A 20,381-nucleotide genomic window follows, 5' to 3' on the forward strand; every position below is an offset into this window, starting at 1 on the left:
TGAATGACGATATAGCTACAGTAGTTTGGTTCGAGTCATAAGCTTAGCAGTTAAGCTTTACCAGGTAGCCATTGCTATGTGTCAGGCGCTCCGTCCGTATTTATATGGGTACCCTTCCATTTTCACGTGCTTTGTCTGGTTTGAATCTATTGCTTATTTTGCTTTGATCTGATAAGTGCTGTCTTCTTTGTTATAGGTGTTTACATCATTCTAAGCTGAAAATGCATTATTGTACTGTGTCGTGCATTGTTTATCGCAGTCTGATAGTGCCTGTTTACGGCCTGTCACCTCTCGCGGCAAGGCTTGCTTTTGTGTGCGCTACCACCACTTACAATTAAAAAAAAAAAAAAAGAAGAGAGGAATTGTCTCATTAGCGAAACAATTGCAAGAGACTACTATTTGTTGTTACTTACACTGCTGCTTTCTCTGATAATGATCAACAAGAACCAAATAATACACTGTGTATGATAGAACATGTTCTGAATGAGAGTTAGGCGAAAATTTTTCTCCGTTTGAAAATCTTTGCGGCCGCTTTGTTAGTACATCAAATTCTGCACAGAAATTAGAGTCATCTTAAATTTAAAAATCTAGTCAGTTGCCATGCTTCATTTCTGACTGTATCATTATTAGGCATAAGAATAATACGAATATAAACATGACACGATATGTATATTCTTCCGCGTTTGCTGTTGTCTCACTCTAGTTTCATAGTTAATTAGGCAGACAGGATTTAAATGAGATAGCAGCAAACACGAAAGAATACATGGCAAAATGTGTATATTCGTATTATTCGTATGGTGAAGAGAATACTGCATGTGATTCACATTTCATCAGGTTCCTATTAGCAACCATCTCTTCTCACAGGTAGGAAAAAATTCAGAACGTAGAGTTGGCCATATTGACAAACATCCCAAACAGTCTTGCCAGTCGGATTTTCGTAGTACATTGAAATTCTGCTACATTCGAAGATGAACAATACGGAATTTGTATTTACTTCGTTGTATAATGTATGAAAATGCAGTGGTCGAAACTTGGGGCGGGGAAAAAAAGCTCGTCTTCCACCTTTTTTAAAATTTATTTACTGACGCAGAGGTTTTGGCGCCAGTATTTATCTTTGTGCCTACGAAGCATACCTGTGTAGCGCTACATATATTCGACGGCAGAAGTTAGTTGTGGCGGCACCTACCAACATTTTTCAGAACTTCCGCTTGTTTTTGCACTCAATTCTAAGCCGCAGGCGGTTTTTTGGATTACAAAAACTGGAAAAAAGTGCGCCTTAGATTCGAGTAAATACGGTACCTTAGGGGGAAAAAAGGACAGGTATACACTCGCGCACACACACCCATATCCATCCTCACATACACAGACACAAGCAGACATTTGTAAGGGCAAAGAGTTTGGGCAGAGATGTCAGTCGAGGTGGAAGTACAGAGGCAGAGATGTTGTTGAAAGAAAGGTGAGGTATGAGTGGCGGCATCTTGAAATTAGTGGAGGTTGAGGCCTGGCGGATAATGAGAAGAGAGGATATACTGAAGGGCAAGTTCCCATCTCCAGAGTTCTGACAGGTTGGTGTTAGTGGGAAGTATCCAGATAACCCAGATGGTGTAACACTGTGCCAAGATGTGCTGGCCGTGCACCAAGGCATCTTTAGCCACAGGGTGATCCTCATTACCAACAAACCCTGTCTGCCTGTGTCCATTCATGCGAATGGACAGTCATTCCCCTCATAGAAAGCTTCACAGTGTAGGCAGGTCAGTTGGTAAATCTCGTGGGTGCTTTCACACGTGGCTCAGCCTTTGATTGTGTACACCTTCCGGGTTACAGGACTAGTGTAGGTGGTGGTGGGAGGGTGCATGGGACAGGTTTTACACCGGTGGCAGTTACAAGGGTAGGAGCCAGATCACCTGCCACCCTACCGAAAACCTCTTTCCTCATTACCTTAGCCAGCTTCATCCTGACCCACAACTTCTTCACTTTTGAAGGCCAGACATACCAACAATTAAAGGGAACAGCCATGGGCACCAGGATGGCCCCCTCGTACGCCAACCTACGAGGGGGTCAGAGAAGTGTCAGAGTCCACTTTGTGGATACTTTGCCATTCATCTCTCCAGTTGTATTTTTCATTACATTATCTGCTTTGAGCTGCAGCTTCAAGCAAAATGGTTCCCAGTGGTTGTAGCTGACATTCTCCTGTGGTAACTGTGTCGCCAACAGTAACTACTCATGTATATCTACAACTACATCACTATTCTGCAAGCCAACTGATTGTGTACCGGAGGGTACTTCTGGTACCACTATCTGAACCCCCATTCCCTGTTTCATTGGAATGGTGTACGGGAATAATGATTGTTGGTAAGCATCTTTATTAACTGTAATTTCTTGAATTTTCTTGTTATGGTCATTTCGTGATGTGTATGTGGGAGGAAGGAATATGTTGTCCATCTCTAGGAAAATATTATCTCGAAATTTCCATAGTAAATCTCTCCATGATGCACAACATCTCTCTTGTAGCATCTGCAATGCTCTCAGGGCCACTTTTTGTTTGATCTCTCTCTCTCTCTCTCTCTCTCTCTCTCTCTCTCTCTCTCTCTCTCTCTCTCTCTCTCTCTCTTTCTTTCATCAGTCCTACCTGGTAAGAGTTCCAGACTGATAAACAGTACTCATGAATTGGTCTAACAAGCACCTTGTATGACATTTCTGTAATTTCTTCCTATGAATCTGTCTTGCTGTTTCCAGCAATTTGTCATTAGTACTGTAATAGTACAATAGTGTAGTGGCTTTCTTTTCCTATGTATGCACAATATGTTGCTATATTTGCATTCAGGCTCAACTGCCAATCCCTGCACATTTCACCAATCCCCTAGGTCCTTCTGCAAATCATTAATAACCTCTGATGTTGCTACCTTCTTATAGACAATCACATTATCTGTGAACAGCTTTAAACAGCTTTCAACACATTGTGGTAGATCATTTATATACATTGGTAAACAGTAAAGGTCCTATCGCACTTCCTTGGGTACTTGCCAAATTACCTTAACACCTGTTCCGTTAAGAGTGACACATCGAATTCTGTCTGCAAGAAAGTCATGAGTCCAGTCACAAATCTGGTCCCATATTCAGTAAGCTCATATTTGTTCAGTAAACAGCAGTGTGGGACTGTGTGTGATGTCTTCCTGATGTCGAGGAACATGACATCAACCTAATTGCCGATATCTACAGTGCTGTGGATCTCCTACAGGAACAGAGCAAGGTGAGTTTCACAAGATCTATGTTTGTGGAATCCCTGTTGATTTTTATAGAGGAGATTTTCATTCTCCAAAAACTTCATAAAACATTAGCATGAAAAGCGGTCCATAATTCTACCACAAACTGACATCAGAGATGTAGGCCTTAATTACTTGCATCTGTCCTGTGACCCTTCATGAAAAACGGGAACGACCTGACCTTTCTTTGAGTCACTAGGTACTCTCCATTGCTCCAGTGACCTATGGTAAATTGCTGCTGGAAGGGGAGCAAGTTCTTTCACGTAATCTGCGTCAAATATGATCAGTATCTCATACGGTGCTGATGCCTTTCCACTACAGAGCTATTGTAGTTGTTTTTCTATTTTGTTATCAATTACCTGAGTATCTGTTGTTTCAGAGTTCTTAAGATGATTGAAAGGACTGCCATGAAACAATTTCAGAATACCAAATCCAGTGTTTCGGACTTCTCTTTCATTTTTCATTTCAGTGCCATCATGGTCACTGAGCATTTGAGTAGATGATTTCGAACTGTCTACTGATTTTATGTAAGACCAAAACCTAGGGTTTCTCTAACCATTGCTGGGACGTTTGAGTCACAGCTCCCATACAAGATAAGTAATTTTAGTAGTAATAAACTGTTTCTAACACTTTAAACTAATTTATTACGTTAATTATAGTGCTCTTCAAGCGTACCATTAAAAGTTTTTGTCTTACTCGCGTATTTTCACAGTAATCACACAAAGTTCGTTTTGTTTACATAACGCAGCCAGGCCGAACTTTTGAGCTTTCAGATTAAACTTCATACCGCAATTTTAAGTGCATTTACTGATAGTTTAGTGTGCCAAATACATTTGCTGCCCCTTTATATCTGTAGAGTATCGTCATCTCGTAAGTAATTTCCAGTAAGAAACTTCTGAACCATTGTTTACATTGTCACGAGTAGGCCTAATTTTTTGTACACATATTTTCATTGTTTTCCGGTAACTTAATTGTCTTTCTGTCACTAAAATCGATTTGTACCATGAGTGTAAAGTGCCTGACGTGCCGTAGAATCGTTAGCTCCGGGGTCTGGTGTGATGGATCTAATAACTTTTTTCATTGGGGTGATTGTAGTGGCGTGGGAATTGAGAAAATGAGCGAGACTCATCAGTGGTTCTGTAGGCTATGCAGTAGAGATAGAAAGATTGTGGAACAGGAGGGGAAAATTGCTGCCCTTCAGGCTGAGTTAGATGAGGCTAGGCGAGAACTGTGCATGTTAAGGGGGGAGAAGGGTAAACAGGGGTGGGAAGTGGCAACAGGCATAAGGAACAGGCCAAGAAATTCTTCTGACAGCTTTGTTATTAATGTACAAAATAGGTTTGACCTGTTGCCTCAGTCAGAAACTGATGAGCCTCTCATAGAAGTAGATGTAGACAGGGCTCAACAAGCTTTCAGCAGCAAATTGAATAAGAAGGTAGGGAAGTGTACAAAGAGAAAGAAAGTCTTGTTGCTAGGTAGTTCGCATGCTAGGGGTGTGGGCCAACTTCTGCAGGATGAATTAGGGTCAGAATACCAGGTCACAAGTTTTTTCAAACCTAGTGCTGGACTGGGGCAGGTTACAGAGGATTTATTTTCACTATGTAGAGGCTTTACTAAGGAAGATACTGTGGTTACTGTGGGTGGGCCGGGCAACAGTATTGACAGAGATCCGGGGTTCAGCATAGAGTGTGACCTGGCAAATATTGCATCGGCATCGAGTCATACCAGTGTTGGGTTTGTGTCGGTTCTGGAGCACCACGACCGGCCTCATTTGAGCTCTTCTGTCAGGAGAGTTAATTTGGAGTTGGAACGGCTACTTGGATCTGATGCAGGGTCACACATTGGTGTGGTTCCTGTTGATTCACTCTTTAGGTGGGACTATACTAGACATGGCCTACACCTCAACAAGAAGGGGAATAGTAAACTGGCTGGGCTGATATCAGGAAATTTAAAGGGGGGAGGAACTACATCTCATGGTGGTAACTCTTTTTTAGTGTAAGATCAGTGTCCAGTGGGAAACTCAGCCAGGCAAGTACTGAAGATGTTAAAAAAGTTCAAGATACAAAAGTAAAATGAAAAATGTTAGTATATTTCATCAAAATATTGTGGGATTGAAGAATAAAATTGATGAGCTTCTGCTTTGTTTAGAAGATATAGAAACTGAGAATGTAATAGATGTACTACACCTGTCTGAGCATCACATTGTCACTGATATGCAAAAGGTTAGCATCAATGGGTACAAATTAGCTGCACATGTAAGTAGAGATAATATGATGAGAGGAGGAGTTGCCATATATGTCAAAAGCTTCCACAGCGCAAAACATTTAGAAACAAAAAAATTTTGTGTAGAGGAACATATGGAAGCATGTGCCACTGAACTAAAACTAAATGATGGCACTTTCATAATTGTAACAGTGTATAGGTCCCCCTCAGGGAATTTCCAGCTATTTCTAGAAAACTTGGATGCTTTGTTGTGCTGTCAGACGGGGAAGCAAATTATCATTTGTGGGGACTTCAATGTTGATTCCCTGAAAGAGTGTAATAGGAAGAATGACCTTGTAGTATTACTCAGTTCTTTCAATTTGATCTCAGTCATTGATTTTCCTACTCGGATAACAAAGAACAGTAGGACATTGATAGATAACTTTTTTATAGACCAAGATAAGTTTAAGGACATAAATGCTTATCCTGTTGAGAATGGTCTTTCAGATCATGGTGCACAGCTAGTTACAGTACATGACATAGCTCCATGCAGTATATGAAATCAGAATTTCAAAGCAGTGCGTTCAATTAACAATATAAATACTGCAGACTTTAGAGAAAGCCTAAAGGAGCTAGACTGGGATGAAGTGTATATGGAACCCGATACAACTTAAAATATAACTTATTTCACGATACATTTTTAAGGGTATTTGAAAATTGTTTTCCCAAGAAAATAGTGAAACATAATTCCAGGAAAACATATAAAAAACCTTGGCTAACTAAAGGAATAAGAATATCTTGCAACCGTAAAAGAGAACTGTATCTAACAGCAAGAGGGAGTACTGACCCCGAAATTGTTCAATATTATGAAAACTATTGTGTGGTACTAAGAAAAGTTATTAAAAAGTCTAGAAGCATGTGTATCATGTCTGAGATCAGTAACTCTGATAATAAAATTAAAGCAATTTGGAATATTATTGAAAGGGAAACAGGGCAACCAAGAGCACAGGAAGACTTTAGTGCCATAAAACTGAATGACAAGTGTACTAACAAACAATCTGAAAGTGGAAATATTTTCAGTCATCATTTTTTAAATGTTGTGGAGAAAATAGGATCTAGATGTTCACTAGAAGAGTCAAGGCTTCTAATAGAAGAGGCCCTACCTGTGCAGTTTGAAACAACTGTATTTCCACGAACCTCTTTCTCTGAAATCAGTAAAATAATAAACTCACTGAAAAGTAAAAGCTCTTATGGAATTGATGGCATTTCCAGCAAGATACTTAAAGCTTGTTCCCCACAGATAAGTAGGATTCTCAGCCACGTATGTAATAGCTCTTTGGAGCAGGGTGTTTTCCCCGATAGACTGAAATATGCCATTGCATAAAAAGGGGGATACGTCGGATGTTAACAACTATTGCCCAGTCTCTCTTCTGACAGCTCTATCAAAAATTTTTGAGAAGGTAATGTATTCAAGAGTAGCCTCCCATATTTGTAAAAATAAAGTACTAAAAAATGTCAGTTTGGTTTTCAGAAAGGCTTTTCAACAGAAAATGCTATATACGCTTTCACTGATCAAATATTAAATGCTCTGAATAACCAGACATCACCCATTGGTATTTTTTGTGATCTCTCAAAGGCCTTTGACTGTGTAAATCATAGAATTCTTTTAGATAAGCTAAATCATTATGGTTTGAGGGGGGCAGTGCACAAATGGTTTAATTCATACTTAACTGGAAGAATGCAGAAAGTTGAAATAAGTGGTTCATGTAATGTTAATACAACAGCTGATTCCTCAAACTGGGGGGCTATCAAGTACGGAGTCCCACAGGGTTTGGTCTTAGGTCCTTTACTGTTCTTGATATACATTAATGACTTACCATTCCATATTGATGAAGATGCAAAGTTAGTTCTTTTTGCTGATGATACAAGTATAGTAATAACATCCAAAAACCAAGAACTAAGTGATGTAATTGTAAATGGTGTTTTTCACAAAATTATTAAGTGGTTCTCAGCAAACGGACTCTCTTTAAATTTTGATAAAACATAGTGTATACAGTTCCGTACAGTAAATGGCACAACTCCAGTAATAAATATAGACTTTGAACAGAAGTCTGTAGCTAAGGTAGAATTTTCAAAATTTTTAGGTGTGTCCATTGTAGTCAACCAACATTTAAAAATAAATTAAAAGAATTTCTAGATGACAACTCCTTCTACTCATTGGCTGAATTTTTAGATGTAAATTAAGGAAGGGAAAAAAACTAACTTAAGCATTAGTGTCATGCAATATTTTATGTAATGTAATATCTTGTACAGACATCTTTCTTTAACCTGACACGTTCCACATCATTACGATCTATGGAACAAGTATTAATCTAATCTAATCTAATTGGATTATTTTTACATTTAAAGTTGTTAAATACGTCTCTCATTGCTCTCCTTTTGCTCATTTTCACTTTGCTCATATTTTGTTTGTCAGCTAAGTTTTGATTTCTGTTGAATCTGTGATGAAGCTCGCTCTGTTTACATTGCAGTTTTCTAACTGGCCTATTAAACTATGGTGGGTCTTTCTCATCCCTTTTGACGTAGCTTGGAACAGACTTGTCTAAGGCATATTGAATGATGCTTTTTAATTTTTTTCTATTTGTGCCCCACAACTTCATCCTCAGCATTAAATATTTGAAGTTGTCTACTCAGATACTCTGCAATTTGTACCCTCTCACTCGTGCTAAGCAAAAATGTGTTCCTACCTTTCTTAATATCCCTTGTAATACCCACGGTCACAGATGCTATAACAACATAATGATCACTAACTGCATAATGATCACTGATACCCTCCTCTACATAAAGTGATTTAAGAAGTTCAGGACTGTTTGTTGCTAGCAGGTCATCTGATTTGGTAGTTTAAGCATAATTATAAATGCTTCTGCTGTCCAGAAATGGTCAATGAGCAGGGTCATACAATTGTCAGATGTTAAGTTGGAAATCGTGTTTCCATGCAGAGAACATGTCTGAGACCATTCAAACCAACACTGGAGCAATCCTGTTACAATACTTGCCCCAACTACCTATTTTGGGGTATTGTAGGTGAAAATTGAAAGAATGTGTATCTCCCACAACTAGTCATAGGTCTGTGCATGCATTCCATCTTAATACATGGCACCATTGCTGAAATTGTTTTACACGATAACTCTCAGTTCCACCTTAACTTGCAAGATGGTCTACAGAACAATCCAATGAAATTCTTTGACAATATCTGATTTTGTAATGCTCTCCACCATAATTCAAATTACATTTTTACAAATAGCAGTGTTTTTAAATTGTAACATGTCATGTTTTCATAAACTAGTTTATTGTTTCCAATAATACAGAAAGGTGATATTTTGCTTATTTTTTGCATTTTAAACTATGGTTTGAAATTATTTTTGCAAAGAATAGCCAGTTAACATTACATGAGAATTTCGTAACACATACAACATATAATTTTATCTGTTTCAGTTGGACACCATGAATAGTGACTACGATAAACTGCAGAAATCCCATGTAAGACTACAGAAAATGTGCAACAGTCTTGAAGATGAAAAACTCTTCTTACAAAGTGAACTAGACAGGATTACAAAGGATTCAGAAATTAGGTCAGTATTGGGCATCTTCTGTCACAGTACTTGATACTTCATTAAACTAAAACATGCCGATATTTTGTATTATCTTAGTATTCAGAAAGCAAGTTGTCAGTGTGAAGTGGACTCTCCATTCACAATATTGCAGAAACGTAAGATGGTAATAGAAAATATAGATGAAATGCAGACAGTGATCTAATACAGCCTGCCACATTTTAGAGGAACAGTAGTAGGTCCACCAAGCATTGTGCTCATGGTGATAGCTGCATTGTAAAGCTGTCCATATTGGATGGTGAGGGGAGTCCTCCTTTGCATCTGGTTCTGGGGCAGTAGGAGTGTGCGAGGGTGAGGGTATGGCGTGAGAAATCTGTCTGTAGAAGATTTGGTGTTAGTAACTGTCTGTGATGACCCTAGTGAGATCTTGAGTGTACTGGATAAGGGAAATCTCATTACTCAAAATGTACCCATGGGTGGTAGATTATATGGGAGTGATTTTTCGATTTGGAAGGGATCACAGCTATCTAAATGCAAGTTTTGTTGATTTACAGTAGATTTGATATGGACAAAGAGATGGATGGAGCCATCAGAGAGGTGGAGGCCAACATCCAGGAAAGTGACATTTGGGCTGAGAAGCACTATGTGTAGTGAATGGGAGAAAAGGTGTTTTGAGTCTGGAAAGGAATGAGGAGAAATTAATCAATTTGGACATAAACTGTAGCAATTAAATAATGTTGAACTGTAATCTGGCAATCAGGTGGGTAGGTAGCAGTCAAAGTTGCTCATTACTTGATATCATCCCTGAATGGAACAACTGAACCATTTTTTCACCAGGTCTTCAGTTACATATCTTTGTGCTCTGAAAAGAGGAACATTGTACCCATAATGCTTCCCACCCAGTCTGCACAATATCGTGGTCCTTGCTTATGCCAGTTTCACTCCCAGTCCTTTACCACATGAGCCACATCCCTGCAGAATACCTAGGAACAAGACCTGTCCCATATACCTACTCAACACATCTTACACCAAAGCCATTACATGCAGTCTGCAAAAAGCAGTCCTGTTGTATACCAGCTCTGCTGCAATTTCTTGACAGCATTTTATTTAATCTCGTCCACAAACAGTTGTCCACTTGAATGAATGGCCACCATAAAACTGTCACCAAGACTAGTTGACTGACCATTGGAAGAACACACTGCTGAGCACAACATGTTCAATTTCGATGGCTGTTTCACAATCCATACCACCCGGATGCCACTTGTCCTGCTCCCCACCCCCACCAACACCACATTCTCATAACTGTGTAGTTGGGAGTTATCCTTGCAACACAGCCTTTGTTCATGTAATCCTCCTGGCTACAGTCTCCTTCTCTAGCTCCCTGCCACATGCCCCACACATACCTCTCCCTTGACTCAGGACACAAGCTTCACTTATTCATTTATTTTGTGCCCGCACCCTCCTCTTCGCAGTCTCCGTTCCTTCTGTTGTCATACCATCCCATTTCAGTCCTCTAAGTTGTGCACCTTCTGTCTGGTTTATGTGCCTATTGACAACTCAGTGCCTCTACTGTTTGGTGAGTTGTTACCTTTACTTGTATATTATTTACATTATCTTTGTGTTTCCCCTTGCCATAATAGGAAACTAAATGCTTCTTCTCTGGATGCTGCAGTTAAAATGGGTTAAAGTGCTGAGACCCCCCATGAACCATGGACCTTGCCGTTGGTGGGGAGGCCTGCGTGCCTCAGCAATACAGTTGGCCGTACCGTAGGTGCAACCACTACGGAGGGGTATCTGTTGAGAGGCCAGACAAACGTGTGGTTCCTGAAGAGGGGCAGCAGCCTTTTCAGTAGTTGCAGGGGCAACAATCTGAATGATTGACTGTTCTGGCCTTGTAACACTAACCAAAACGGCCTTGCTGTGCTGGTACTTTGAATGGCTGAAAGCAAGGGGAAACTACAGCCATAATTTTTCCCGGGGGCATGCAGCTTTACTTTATGGTTAAATGATGATGGTGTCCTCTTGTGTAAAATATTCCGGAGATAAAATAGTCCCCCATACGTATTTCCGGGTGGGGACTACTCAAGAGGACGTTGTTATCAGGAGAAAGAAAACTGGCATTCTACAGATCATAGCGTGGAATGTCAGATCCCTTAATCTAGCAAGTAGGTTAGAAAATTTAAAAAGGAAAATGGATAGGTTAAAGTTAGATATAGTGGGAATTAGTGAAGTTCGGTGGCAGGAGGAACAAGACTTTTGGTCAGGTGAATACAGGATTATAAATACAAAATCAAATAGGAATAATGCAGGAGTAGGTTTAATAATGAATAAAAAAATAGGAGTGTGGGTAAGCTACTACAAACAGCATAATGAATGCATTATTGAGACAATGTTGACTGGAATATTCTCTTTCAAATTCTAAAGGTGGCAGGGGTAAAATACAGAGAGCGAAAGGCTATTTACAATTTGTACAGAAAGCAGATGGTAGATATAAACAGTCAAGGGGCATGAAAGGGAAGCAGTGGTTGCGAAGGGAGTGAGACAGGGTTGAAGCCTCTTCCCGATGTTATTCAATCTGTATATTGAGCAAGCAGTAAAGGAAACAAAAGAAAAATTTGAAGTAGGTATTAAAATCCATGGAGAAGAAATAAAAACTTTGAGGTTCGCCGATGACATTGTAATTCTGTAAGAGACAACAAAGGACTTGGAAGAGCAGTTGAACAGAATGGACAGTGTCTTAAAAGGAGGATATAAGATGAACATCAACAAAAGCAAAACGAGGATAATGGAATGTAGTCGAATTAACTCTGGTGATACTGAGGGAATTAGATTAGGAAATGAGAAACTTAAAGTAGTAAAGGAGTTTTGCTATTTGGGGAGCAAAGTAACTGATGATGGTCGAAGTAGAGAGGACATAAAATGTAGACTGGCAATGGCAAGGAAAGCGTTTCTGAAGAAGAGAAATTTGTTGACATCGAGTATAGATTTAAGTATCAGGAAGTCGTTTCTGCGAGGTGGCACAGTGGTTAGACACTGGACTCGAATTCAGGAGGACGACAGATCAATCCCGTGTCCGGCCATCCTGATTTAGGTTTTCCGTGATTTCCTTAGGCTTTCCGTGATTTCCCTAAATCACTCCAGGCAAATGCCAGGATGGTTCCTCTGAAAGGGTACGGCCGCCTTTCTTCCCCATCCTTCCCTAATCCGATGAGACCGATGACCACGCTGTCTGGTCTCCATCCCCAAACAAACAACCAACCAAGTCATTTCTGAAAGTATTTGTGTGGAGTGTAGCCATGTATGGAGGTGAAACATGGATGATAAATAGTTTGGACAAGAAGAGAATATAAGGTTTCGAAATGTGGTGCTACAGAAGAATGCTGAAGATTAGATGGGTAGATCACATAACTCATGAGGAGGTGTTGAATAGGATTGGGAAGAAGAGGAGTTTGTGGCACAACTTGGCAAGAAGAAGGGACTGGTTGGTAGGACATGTTCTGAGACATCAAGGGATCACAAATTTAGCATTGGAGGACAGCATGGAGGGTAAAAATCGTAGACTGAGACCAATAAATGAATACACCAAGCAGATTCAGAAGGATGTAGGTTGCAGTAAGTACTAGGAGATGAAGCTTGCACAGGATAGGGTAGCATGGAGAGCTGCATCAAACAAGTCTCAGGACTGAAGACCACAACTACTACAATACAAAGTACTGAGGCAATATATTATGTACTTACTTTGTATTTATAGCTTATCAATGCCAACAGCAGCCAGTTCACCATCCATTCTTCTATCTTATTATGTCCATCTCAGGTGTCTTAATCAGTTCCATTGTTTATATTGTATTAGCATTGCTAGTGTTCAGTGTTTTCTAGGTGCTGGTTGAGGCTTGAACTTGCTTATACAGTGTGTATACGACCCGGGACAACCGGGAGATTTGGGAAAAACCCTGGATTTTTTTCATCTGGGAGAAAACCTGGGAATATTTTAGAATTCCAGGGTATTTTTTTTGTTTTAGTTTTCAATTAATTTTTTGTCATTTTGACTTGTAAGAAATAATACTTGAACAAAGAATATTACTGCATTCCACTACTGCAAAATAATACTGTAGCAGTAAAACATGAACGAGAGGAAAAAACTAAAATAAAACTTAAGTTGTGAAGGAAATGCAACATGTACACAACAAAACACAGTGCTCATACAAGTGTCTGCCAGTAACAAAATGTGCCAAAGGCTTTAGAAGACTATGCAATGCTTCATAACAACAAATTGCCTCCAATAAGCATGACGTCACAACTGTTTACATTTGATTCGTGTGAGCAGTTGCAAGCGAGCCCATGCCCATGCGCAGTTGAGTCGAGCATGTACCTTCTCCCACTTCTGGCCACAAAAGTGTGGCTGTTATCTGTTTAAGCAAGAAGCAAGATGCTACCTGGAAAAATTTTCCTGGAGTGCGCAAGCTGCCATATTCATTGGGAGCAAATCGGGATATCTGCCACAGACAGCTATTTCAGTGAAGCATTAATTGCCTTGCAGAACAATGAAGTTATTTTTCTCGTTTTGCTAAAGAAATATGGTTTATTAATCTTTTCCACTGAGGCAGTCAATTTATTTGAAACGAAGTGTTTAATTCCACACCATTGGCTAGTTTCAATTGTTAGCTGCATTTCAAAAGGGCATGCTTTCATCTTCTAGCACATATGACATTATGCCATAATAAAGAACCAAAAATGAGATAATACAGTACTGGTATTCCAAGAAAATTTACAAAAGAATCTGGACATACGAATATGCACTTTAAACCAAATTATGCATTTTACTATGGTTCACGAAATTCCTCTGATGTCTTGTTTCTTTTATGACATAATGTAAGATCTTTTAATGTTTTACACGTATGAAAATATGGGCTTCCTGCATCATTGTAGCTGTGCAAGTGCAGTGACACCTCTTATCTGGCGTTCCCTGGCAACTGCTGAAACCTCTTCCTAAAAGGTCATGGGAAAATATTGGGAATGACTGATTGAAAAGCGTTACTTTCAAAGTAAATTTCCTTTTACACATGATGAACTGAGTGCGGGAAAGTGTGATGAATTTCTTAAATCACAGAGCGTTTGACTCTCATTGAAAAATCAACTATTTGAGGACGACCATTTAGAAAAAAATTCAAGCCCAGAAGATTAGACATTTATGTTGGTATTAAAAATTTTACTGGTACATTTGTGTGATGTATCGTATAGTGTAATATGCGCTAAAAAGGTCAACATTATACATGAAAGTTTAGCTTCTCTTGCAACTTATTGATCTTAGAGACCAGTATTATATGTGAAAGCTCTGCTTTTCTCGTAGCAACACCATCTATATTAATTTACACCATTAACTTTTCCTATTTGTGTGTATGCGCTAGTTAACAGTGATAATGCTATTAGCTGACTGCATCACGTGTCCTAAGATCTGAATATCCGCCGTATTGGCTGGCAAGATCATGCGAAATGAGCTATTACTGTCTTAGAAAAGCGCATCGCAACCTCGATTTCAATGTTCAGAAAGTAACATGGAGTGTTTGGTGGAATTCAAATTTATACTTTCGTAATACAAAAATATGCAGTGTACATGGCCTTTTCCCAAGTTTCGATTTCTAAATGGCTGAGAAATTCTACGCCGGTGTATAAAACCATTACCATTCAAAGGATTGATAAGTTTACAGTTCTGAGGAAAAGTATACTGTCACTTAACATGGACAAAGTGTATTTTCACCCGGGAGAAAGTGTGTTTTTAACCGTGAAATCCGGGAATTTTTTTGCTTCTCCCCTTATACACCCTGTTATATAGAATACTTCAGAAATTGTGTGAAATTGTTATGTTAAGTAAACAGAAAACAAAATGGTAGTCAACATTTATTTCTGTCATTGATTGTATTTGTTAATGTCATTTAATATTAACCATGTAACCACCAATTATGGGATTTAAAACATACATTCTTCTTTCAAATATTAGCTGCACTGTTATATCACAATGAAATGTAAAATGCACCAGAAATAACATTTGCACTTGCAAATGTAACTCCCATAGTTTGAAGAGCAATGAATATCATGTGAATCAAAGAACAGAAAAAAGTTCTTTTGTTTACAAACAGCACATCTGTTAAGCTTTATTTATTTGCTCATCCCTTCCAATGATGAAGTCACCCAAGTGGGAGCTGCTGTTAATAACCCTTTTTTCAACTGTTTGTGGACGTTGCCATACCTGTGCTGTATTTCCATATTGCTTCTCTTGATTGTTCAGTGTTTCAGAAGGATATGTATAGGTCTTAGGTTTTAGGAATGTCCAGCACATACAAACAAAATGGATCAAATCAGGTGGCAAAGTTACTCTACCAAGGTCACAAGATCAGGTTTCTTTCAACTTTGAGACAGAATGATGAGAAGCGTAGACTGAAGGTCTATCTGAAGTTGATATCTTTCAGGAGTTCTTCCGAGCTGGATGTTAGAAAGTTCTGTAACATATAACCATATTGATTTTATACTACTGTTACTGCTGTACCTCCATCCTTGGTGGAATATACAGACTCTACTTGTCCTTTACTGTAATGCACCATACAGTTATTCAAGTCTACATAATATACATTTGCCAAGTTCATAGAGGTTACTTATCACATTCTATGAAACTTTTGTTCATTTATTGTGCCACACAGATGAAAATGTACTTAACCACTGAACAATACAGTTGCTGCAGCTGAGTTTCATTGGTAATGGCTGTTATCTTTAAAAGTGTTTGAAATGAATTGCATCATGTGGTTTTATGAATAAAAAATTTGTATTCCTTATTTTAATTGTTTTTTGTTTTTGTTTTATTATTTTTTTAATTTTATTTATTTTTTTAAAACTCTTTTTAAAACTTTCAAGATGTCACTTGTTTAACATTTTCAACAAATTTTACAGGGAAATAAATATGCGTGCAGAAGAAGAGCGATGTAGTCGATTACGAGAAGAGCTCCTCACACTCCGTGAAGAGTTAAATCATGCCCAAATGGCACGTGATATGCTTGAGCAGCAGAAGTTAGAGACAGACCTATTAATATCACAGCTTGAAAAAGGGAAAGGTAATTAGGTTTTATTGCTGCATTTTTGGTGTTATTATATAGCACATGTCAAAAAGAATTAAACAACTACCATAGTGAAAATAAGTATGATAGAAAGCTCTGCAGAATGCTGCAGTATAGGAAGACTTTATTTTGTTTGTATTATGCACACTACTGTGCTGTCCCAAGCAATAGGATTGTTCATAAAAGATAATGGCAAGTGACTGGCAGAAGACATTTGGGAACACGAAATCAGTGCACTTATAGAGTGATATTTTCGTACACATCTTGAAAGTAGTCAATCATGCCAGAAGAACATCTTCTGGTAACACTTTTCCAGTAGGCTTGTTTTCTCTGAGAAACCTACATTTCACATGAATAAGAAAGTGAATTTCTTATTCTGACTGGGGGAGGTGGGTGGCAAGGACTCCACATATTGCAATTGAGCATGTTCAGAATTCATGAATGCTCTGTGTGTTTTGTGTAGTATCATAAAAAAGATTTGTGAGCCCTCTATCTTTGTGGAATACACTATTACTAGCATCATATATCTAACAAACTTAACCAGCACCTAACCCCACAGTCTGATGAAGCTACCAAACACTGGAACACTTACTAAGAAGTTCTGAGTTGTATAAATGAACATCTGCCTTGCTGTTTGTTTGGCCAGGTAACTTCCCAAAATCTTAACAATTTGCCCGTGGCTAGAAAGGTTGCATCTGTTACTTTTCTTCTCAAGCAGATGCCTGACTTTTGAGGATGCATTTTTATTGCTTTTCAACACATGGACTTCAGTACCCCCATATATTTCACAAGAATAAGCCATGAAAAATGTGTACCATATTGCATCAGTAAAACTGTCAGAACACTTAAAAGTACTGATGATGTGTCCATTCTTTTGCATCTGTAATAACCTCATTATCAACAAGATATTAAACCCTAACATTCAAGCTCGCTTGAAAGACTGTGTATCAAAAACATCATCATTCTCTGCTGCAACATGTGCAGTGCGTCAGATTATTGTGGTTATGTTCTGGAGATTAAATGCACGAAACATGAAGATAATATTTGAACTGTGGAAAAGAGCTATAAGGGTAATATCTAACAGTAGTAGCAGGGTTGTTGTAATGATTTCTTAAATGGTATTCTTACTATGAATTCATCTACTCGTCTAATGTGCATGTCAGGAAAAACTTAAATATGTCTTAAATAAAACTTCCTGGCAGATTAAAACTGTGTGCTGGACCGAGACTCGAACTCGGGACCTTTGCCTTTTGCGGGCAAGTGCTCTACTAACTGTGCGCACACTCCACTGCAGAGTGAAAATCTCATTCTGGAAACATCCCCCAGGCTGTGGCTAAGCCATGTCTCCGCAATATCCTTTCTTTCAGGAGTGATAGTTCTGCAAGGTTCGCAGGAGAGCTTCTGTAAAGTTTGGAAGGTAGGAGAGGAGGTACTGGCGGAAGTAAAGCTGCGAGGACAGGGCATGGGTAGCTCAGTTGGTAGAGCATTTGCCCGCAAAAAGCAAAGGTCCCAAGTTCGAGTCTCGATCCGGCACACAGTTTTAATCTGCCAGGAAGTTTCATATCGGCACACACTCCACTGCGGAATTAAAATCTCATTCTGGATGTCACAAATAGTTCTATATTTTATCCTGGGACAACAGACAGTTCAGACTTAGCAGTTGCCAAGGAAGAAGAAGGAAAAAAAAAACCTCTAAACAACATTTCCTATTAGGGATGAAAGCGGTATAATAACTTGCCCAAGGAAATGAAGGATATAACTCAAATAAATTTATTTTACAAGGTGCTATCCAAAATTTTCAGGACTGATGCTGCCATCTGTTGAAAACCTTACCTTTGGACTAATGGTCACCATCACCCTTGAAGCAGTTCCCATGCGCATGTACACACCATTCCCAGCGCTTCTGCCACTGGTCAAATGTTTTCTGGAAGTCCTGTTCTTTGACGGTGTTTATCATCGCCAGCGATGCTTCTTGAGTGTTGAACTGATGGCCTTTCAACTTGAGTTTCAGTTTTGGAAATAGCTCGAAGTCGCAAGATGCCAAATCTGGCGAGAACGGTGGGTAGGGTACAACCGCCAGGTTGATTTTTCTCAAAAAGGTGTTGGTGAGTGAGGACGTGTGACAGGGTGTATTGTCGTGATGCAGCAGCCAGTTCTCTTGACGCTGAAGTTCAGTTCGTCATCGCTGCATCTTTTCACGGAGCTGTCACAAAACATCACAGTAGTACATGGAATTCACTGTTTGGTTGGGTGGGGCGAATCTTTGTGCTCATTTCTCTTGGTATATAAAAAAACGACGATCATGGTCTTCACTTTACTCTTCATCTGTCTCGCTTTTTTGGGCCCTGGAGAGCCTGGGCTCTTCCACTGGGATGATTTTTCCTTTGTTTCTGGGTCATAACCATAAATCCAGCTATCGTTGCTGGTGATAACCCATGACAAGAAGGTTGGATCATCAGATGTTGTCTGACGAAATTCCTTGCACACTTCAACACTCTGAGCCTTCTGATCGGCAGTCAAGATCCTTGGCACAAATTCTGTGGCAACACGATGCATGCCCAATTCATAAGTCATCATTTGTTGACATGTCCATAACCAATACCCATTTCATCCGCAAGGTCTTGAATGGCTCAACGTCAATCCGCATGAACCAGTTGTTCAAGTTTGGCAACAATGTCTGATGTTGTGCGGCTAACGGGCCTTCCAGTGTGAGCATCATCTTTGATGTCTGTTCGGCTGGCCCTGAACTGAGCATGCCACTCAAACACATGTGTACGGCTCTTGCTCTGTCCCCCAAACACTTGTTGAATCGTTGCAAGGGTTGCAGTAGCACTTTTCCCAAGATTAGCACAGAATTTGGTACATACACGCTGTTCTGTTCACGGATCCATCATAAAGTCAGCACACACCAGACACAGAGTATTACAGAAATCACTGTGGTCACACAACATGTCTCCCAGCTGAATGCCACTCCGCACACTGACTCATCAGATATGCAGCTCTCGCCACCTAGCGGTGCAAAGATGTACTACTCCTACTTTCCAGAAGGCAGCACTAGTCCTGAAAATTTTGGATTCCATCTCGTAAAAGGCAGTCACAACATATCTCATAAATATTGCATACTACACAGTTATAGATTACTTAGAGAATTCAGTATTGGGATTAATAATATTTAAAAAAGGGTGATTTGTAGTGTATGGTACTATTGTGTCACCATTTTCCTGAGTTCAACATCTCATGCATCATGAGGGAGTGATGACTCGGATTTTCAGGTATACAAAAGGGAAGACATGGAGATGTAATAGAGATGTGGCAACACGATCGTGCTCCTAAAATCAGTAGTAGAAAGTATGAAAAGACCAGTGGATAAATGCTCCTATCGGAGCACAAAAAAAGGCGAATATGCTCCTGTTTAAAGCACCCTTACTGAAAACCAAGATACTAGCTGCCCCAGTCCACTTTCTTCAGCACCTTTAAAAATTTTCTCAAACATTTTGGCATGCAAACATATGTGCTCTTTTTTAAAATGCAACTCACCTCTCACTCCCACAAGCTCCCCTAACTGTAAATCACTCACACCCACTAGTGCACTGCTGTAAGTTGCTCATACCCAACCACACCCACTTGCTTATTTTCACTCACTTATACAGTGCAAATCATTGTCACTGTCTCTTTGTGTCTCTCTTAACTCTCACAGTTAAGTTCTCCTTCACTCTGCCCTACTACTGCTGTCTCTCTTTTCCTTTTTGTCATTGTCATAAACCCTGTCTCTCATTATCACTGGCTCTCACCGCACTTCCACTTTCTCCTTCTCTTTATTCCTCTCCCACTCCCACTGTCTCTTTATCTTTCAGCATAAAAAGGATTTTTCTGCTGGTTCCCTTCTTTTCCGTGTCACAGCAGAGCACGTCACTAATATGAAAAGAACTTTATGTATGAGTAAAATTTTGGTAGTTTACTTGTGTGAAATTGAAATAGTGCAAAATTAATTTTTCACCCCAGACTGTATTTTACTCGTTCAAAAATATTGGATGTGCTTCAGTAGTACAACACAGGGTTCCCAGAACCCTCCTGATAATAACGAAGACACTTTTCAGCTTATTTCTATGTACTACGTCACTTTATAAACAACATTTTCACCTCACATCCGATTTTCCTTGCGTTGTTACAAATGTAGAAATTGAATAACTTTGAACCTCTAT

At 39.3% G+C, this 20,381-nt stretch overlaps 1 protein-coding gene across 1 annotated transcript in view; it reads left to right on the forward strand.

The window, feature by feature from the left end:
• Positions 1-20,381, forward strand: part of LOC126336939 (rootletin) — a 409,210-nt gene that overhangs the window by 247,324 nt on the left and 141,505 nt on the right. Inside the window, exons 11-12 of the mRNA XM_050001116.1 lie at positions 8,961-9,097; positions 16,016-16,176. Of these exons, the coding sequence (XP_049857073.1) occupies positions 8,961-9,097; positions 16,016-16,176 (298 nt within the window). The remainder of the gene's footprint in view (positions 1-8,960; positions 9,098-16,015; positions 16,177-20,381) is intronic.

The sequence above is a fragment of the Schistocerca gregaria genome, chromosome 2, assembly GCF_023897955.1.
Source record: "Schistocerca gregaria isolate iqSchGreg1 chromosome 2, iqSchGreg1.2, whole genome shotgun sequence".
NCBI lineage: Eukaryota > Metazoa > Arthropoda > Insecta > Orthoptera > Acrididae > Schistocerca > Schistocerca gregaria.